At 45.0% G+C, this 6,000-nt stretch overlaps 1 protein-coding gene across 1 annotated transcript; it reads right to left on the bottom strand.

The window, feature by feature from the left end:
• Window positions 1–363: 363 nt before the first annotated feature.
• Window positions 364–5,943, bottom strand: LOC147992979 (uncharacterized). The gene is made up of 13 exons (XM_087532881.1): window positions 5,860–5,943; window positions 2,842–2,933; window positions 2,647–2,731; window positions 2,491–2,546; window positions 2,297–2,378; window positions 2,135–2,196; window positions 1,821–1,902; window positions 1,659–1,720; window positions 1,362–1,443; window positions 1,190–1,261; window positions 1,021–1,087; window positions 864–924; window positions 364–741 (listed from the first exon to the last, which is right to left on the bottom strand). The coding sequence occupies exons 2-12, from the start codon at window positions 2,919–2,921 to the stop codon at window positions 872–874; spliced, it is 783 nt and encodes a 260-aa protein (XP_087389007.1). The 5' UTR covers window positions 2,922–2,933; window positions 5,860–5,943; the 3' UTR covers window positions 364–741; window positions 864–871.
• Window positions 5,944–6,000: the final 57 nt, after the last annotated feature.

Here is a 6,000-nt window from a genome sequence, read left to right as displayed (position 1 = left end):
CTTGCCTATAATTTTCCCTTTTTAGTGATGTTCTTGTAAGGGCTAGTTTATCAACATATAGACTTGGCCCTTTCTGTAAAAAGAAACTCACTCCGGCAATACAGTTCTACTAAGGTAATACTCACTCCGTCCCAAAATAAGTGTCTTAACCTTGATCATCAGTTTGCGCATATGTATGTAAAAGAAGAGGGTGCTATGTCCTATGGCCTCTGAGTTGGTCGACAAGTTTTAAGCCAAGCTCCTGTGCTACAAATGTCGTGTGTATCAGTTGGACATGGTTGCCTCCTTCAGAGTAGAGCTTGCAGGCAATTTTCAAGCAGAGCCATCAGTGAAGGAATTCACAAGTTGATGAGAGCATGCATATCATCAGAGTATGTAACGCAATGCAGAAATAAAGCCACCAGGGCCTCTTTGTCCATGCATACTAGTAGTAGTTTGGGTTTCAATTTTCAAACACCATCAGAAAATTCCTAAAGTTTATAAGAGAGAAATCATTTGCAGCAAGTATGTATGCATAAGAACGAGTATGGACGGCAACCGATGAGGGCAACAATTCCTACAGGAGTATATATATGCATCAAGTATTCATCAGTCTGATCAAGAGCCCCCTGAGGCTGAGGCTAACGACATCGCAGATCATGGAGTTCTCGCCGTGCTTGCTTCGAGTAATCATTACAAGGATGGTAAGTATGTAAGGTGACTTGCATCATGCTCTGGTATGTCTCAAGCCTACTGTCATCACTGCACATAAGGAGCACATCACCAGGATTAGTTGCTTATCCCTCAACAGATTGGGGCAGACATACACAGAATTAACCTATGATTTCTCTCAACAAACTGCCCAAGTGGAAGCACAAACTTACCCCGATTCTTATTCGCTTGTTGGAACCTGAGCCTCCCTGCTATCCTGGGACGTATCAGCTGCTTTGTGCATGCAGAACAGCAGAGAGAAATACACAAGCGTGATCCATCATGCAAACAAGGAGTCACACATAAAGAGAGGAGAATGTGGTTGCTCACCCCCTCCGGTCCCTTTTCCATTTAAGCACCCTTGGCAACTGCATTTTAAGGTGCACCTGGCCCCGCGCTTCAGGAGAAGAAGAATTTCAGTCAAGCAACAGCAGCATGTCTAGTTTCTGGAGAGACAAAAATGCAGAACAAGGAAGGACCATGCATGTAGAGCGCATACCTGCCGGCAACCACAGTTCTTGTTTTTGCATTTGATTAACTTGCACGTGCACCCCTTATCACCCTCATTGGCCTGGAAGAAGTGCAACACATTTCTTTCAGGTTCTTGGCAGAGGCCAGAGCAGCACGGCGTTCATGAACGTAGTGTGCTCTAAGGAAGAAGCATATCTTACCAGGCCCTCCGGAGTGTTCTCGCAGCCCTCACACTTGCATAGCCCAGTGCAACACGAATCCGCACTGAAACATGTGCACATGCTGCACGCAGCACATCAACAAGCAACAGTTAGATAGCAGCACTACAAATTAACTACTATAGTAGATTGGATGGATCTGGTTCAAACTCCCTCCGTCCAAAAAAGCTTGTCCCTCATGGATATATCTACCACGAACTTGGTGCTAGATACATCCATTTGAGGGACAAGCTTTTTCGGACGGAGGGAGTATAATTCAACCAGTGTGCCTGCGCATACTTGGTTTTGCATTTGGTTCTTTTGCATTTGCACTTCTTCGGCCTGCTATCTCCCTCATTGACCTGGAATAAGTGCAACACATTTCTTTCAGATTCTTGGCAGAGGGAAGAGCAGCATGGTGTTCATGAATGTAGTGTGCTCTAAGGAAGAAGCATATCTTACCAGCCCCTGCGGAGTGTTTTCGCAGCCCTCACACTTGCATAGACCAGTGCAACGCGAATCCGCACAGAAACATGTGCACATGCTGCACACAGCATATCAGCAAGCAACAGTTAGATAGCAGCACTACAAATTAACTACTATAGTTGATTGGATGGATCTGGTTCAAACTCCCTCCGTCCGAAAAAGCTTGTCCCAAGCTTGTCCCTCAAATGGATGTATCTAGCACTAACTTGGTGCTAGATACATCCATTTGAGGGACAAGCTTTTTCTCGAATGGAGGGAGTATATAATTCAACCAGTGTGCCTGCGCATACTTGGTTTTGCATTTGGTTCTTTTGCATTTGCACTTCTTCGGCCTGCTATCTGCCTCATTGACCTGGAATAAGTGCAACACATTTCTTTCAGATTCTTGGCAGAGGCAAGAGCAGCACGGTGTTCATGAATGTAGTGTGCTCTAAGGAAGAAGCATATCTTACCAGCCCACGAAGATTGTTCTCACAGCCGACACACTTGCATAGACCAGTGCAACGCGAATTCTCCCTGAAACATGCACACACCCTGCACGCAGCATATCAACAAGCAACAGTTAGATAGCAGCAGCACCAGTTAACTACTATAGTTGATTGGATGGATCTGGTTCATATAATTCAACCAGTGTGTCTGTGCATACCTGGTTTTGCATCTGGTGCTTTTGCAGCTGCACTTCGTCGGCAACACATCTATAGCCTGGAATACGTGCAACACATTTCTTTCAGGTTCTTGGCAGAGGCTAGAGCAGCAAGGTGTTCATTAATGAAGTGTGCTCTAAGGAAGAAGCATATCTTACCAGCCCCTTCGAATTGTTCTCGCAGCCCTCGCACTTGCATCGCCCACGAATGCAAGGCAAACCATCCCTGAAACAAGCGCACTTTCTGCATGTAGCATATCAACAAGCAACAGTTAGATAGCAGCACTACGAACTAACTACTAGTTGATTGGATGGATCTGGTTCATACAATTCAACAAGTGTGTCTGTGCATACCTGGTTTTGCATCCGGTGTTTTTGCAGCCACATGTGTTCCGCACCGCCACAGCAGCAGAGTCCACGGCAGCAGCTGACATGATGAGGTATCTCTGCAATGTGATGCAGAATTTTTAAGTATGTAGTATCGAACAGATAGTACTTGATTGGAGATAAATCAATTCAGGCATTCGACCAGTTTTGGCTCTTTTTTTCTTTTTCTTTTTTTTTGCTCGGAAAACAAAACTAGTACAGATCAAAAGTGAAGGGAAAGAACTGTTTCTGTTCAGCTAGACAATTTTTGAAGGAGGCACCAACTTGTCAACAATTCATTATTGCAAAGGAGATCAACCGTACTCAAACAATTAACTAGAACTAATTCTGGAGGACACATGCCACCGACATTCAGGTTCAGCTTTCATCATCATAAAGCAGCGAAACATCGAAAGCACATCAAGAATCTTTCTTGGGAACAAACGAAACAGTAAGTACTCCCTCTGTATACTCCATGCAGTAAGTTAATTCCAACAGAACATCCCACAGCACAGCTCATCTTACAGCAGTATGCATACAAGTTGGGCTAAGCAACGCACCAAGAACAAGTCAAGTAAAATTGCATGCCACTCAGTAAGACGATCACCAGAGCTTAAGCAATCAGTTGCAATATCAGTAACGAACAAAACAGTCGTGGCACCATTAGCAAGCATTCATGAACAACACCAGTAACTAACACTCAAGTAAACTATACATCATAGCAGATGAACCAACTAGTACTTGACTAATTAACTTTGTGGAAGCAACAAAATATTGACACTTAGCAAGGGGAGAGATAAATATAATGGGTTCAGCAAGGGGAGAGATAAATATAATGGGTTCAGCAACCAATTTTGCTCTAAACAAAGAAAATCAGAAGGATTTTTTTCTGAGAATACGGTAACAAACACAGTTGGTAGGACTTTTTCCTGGGAATACACTAACAAAAAAAAACAGTAGCAATCATTCATGAAGTACACCAATAACTAAGAGCCCAAGTAAACTATATATTGTAGCAGATGGATCTCAACATCAGCAACTGCCATAAGTACATATGGTTTAGAGCGGGAACCAAGAAAATTTAATAAAATGAAACAGTTCATTAATTATGCATCTGAATGCACCGTGCGCATGGAATTTACAGACTATACTAACAATGAACTAGAAATAATTTGGGAGAACTCACGGGGAATCTTCGCAAGGAAACAAATGCATGCATCGATCTACATGGTTGGCGATGAAATAGGTTGCATGCTGCATATTTCGACGCAACGCAAGATGAATGTCAATCAAACGAAGATGAATGCTTGCCTGGAGAATTGGAGCTAATTAACTTTGTGAAAGCATCTGTATCCTAGAAACCACCCTCAGCAAGGGTTGACAGATATATAATGGGTTCAGCAACCAATTTTGCTCAGAAACTAAGAAAATCAGAAGGATTTTTTTCTGAGAATGCGCTAACAAACAAAACAGTTGGTAGGATTTTTTTGCTGAGAATACGGTAACAAACAAAGAGTTGGTGGCACCATTAACAATCATTGATGAATTACACAAGTAACTAAGAACCCAAGTAAACTATATATTATAGCAGATGGATCTCAACATCAGCAGGTGCAATAAATACATATGGTTTAGAGCAGGAACCAAGAAATTTTAATAAAATGAAATAGTTCATTAATTATGGATCCAAATGCACCATGCCCATGGAATTTACAACTATAGTCAACAATGAACTAGAACTAATTCGGGAGAACACACGCACGCAATCTTGTCTAGGCAGAAAATACATGCATCCATCTACATGGTTGGCGTATGAAATAGGTTGCATGCAGCATATTCGATGCAATGCAAGATGAATGTCGATCAAAAGATGAATGCTTGCCTGGAAAATTGGAGCTAATTAACTTTGTGAAAGCATATGCATCCTAGAAACCACCTAGTACTTAACACTCAGCAAGGGTTGACAGATATACAATGGGTTCAGCAACCAATTTTGCTCAGAAACTAAGAAAATCAGAAGGAATTTTCGCTCAGGATACGCTAGCAAACAAAACCGTTGGTGGCACCCTTATAGCAAGCATTCATGAATCACACCAATAAGTAAGAACACGAGTAAACTAGCAATTAGCAAATGAATCTCAACATCAGCAGAAGATTGAAATACAAATGCATCCGACTGCAAGGCAGACAGAACCTGTCATCGTAAAGGAACATCATACAGCACAGCTCATCTTACAGCAATGTGCACACAAATTGGGCTAAGCAACGCACTAAGAACAAGTCAAGTAATCAGTTGCAATATCTGCACGGAATACACTAACAAGTAACAAACCAATACAGCTCCCCTGATCCATCCAATATCTGCTCGGACAGCAATAACAGCAATATCTGATCCATACAAGCATCATTGGCATGATTCATGAATCACAGCAATAACTTAAGAACTCGAGTAATATGATACCCAATAACTAAGAACAGACGAGGCGGGAGCCCGGGACGCGAATCCCGGCCAAAATCCCGATCCAAAATTTGCAGAAGCGTAGCGATCCCAAATCCCGGCCAAGAGCAGTTTGCAGAAACATTCCCGGCCAAGAACAGTTCACCGCACAACCTTCCCGGCCAAAATCCCGACCCCAGATGCGAAAGTCCGCCGCGGAGCGTGCGGCTCCCGGCCGGAAACGCGGGCCCTCCGTCCCGCTGATTAACTGCTGACTACGAGCAGGGGATGGCGCTGCTGCGGGAGTCGGAGAGGGGGAGGGAGGTGGGGGCGCGCGCTTCTCACCTGCACCTGCGGACGTGCGGAAGCGGGAGGAGCGGCGGATTCCGCGGCGAGGGAGTCGCCGAGCTCGCCGGAGAGGAGGAGCGAGGGGGCGGCGGTGCCTGCGGCTGCGACGAACAACGGAACGGGGGGAAGAAATGCTCGTCAGCTCTGGTTGGCGAAGCACAAAACCCTAGGCGGAGGAGGCGGAGGGGGAGGGGAGCGGCGAGAGGAGGCCGGCGGCTCACCTGCGGGCGGCGGAGACGCGACCGACGGCGACGCCAGACGCCGGCAGCGGGAAGGAAGCGAAGCAGCACCGCCTCCTCCGCGACTCCGCCTCGGCTATAAGCCAAACGAAACCAAAGGAAGAGCCTTCGTTGGTTGGGCTG

This window comes from Triticum urartu, chromosome 1A, assembly GCF_056163025.1.
Source record: "Triticum urartu cultivar PI428250 chromosome 1A, HENAU_Tu73, whole genome shotgun sequence".
NCBI lineage: Eukaryota > Viridiplantae > Streptophyta > Magnoliopsida > Poales > Poaceae > Triticum > Triticum urartu.
Note: the sequence above shows the minus strand (reverse complement) of the source record. Positions and strands in the feature narration are given on the sequence as shown.

Bases quoted from the DNA above. Each gene is read 5' to 3' on its own strand.
- LOC147992979 (XM_087532881.1), bottom strand. From the start codon at position 2,921: ATGTCAGCTGCTGCCGTGGACTCTGCTGCTGTGGCGGTGCGGAACACA. The intron at 1,721-1,820 runs GTAAGATATGCT...CACTTATTCCAG, and splicing joins AAAACACTCCGCAGGGGCTG to GTCAATGAGGGAGATAGCAG. The intron at 1,444-1,658 runs GTATGCGCAGGC...TGCTGCGTGCAG, and splicing joins AGAACCAAATGCAAAACCAA to CATGTGCACATGTTTCAGTG.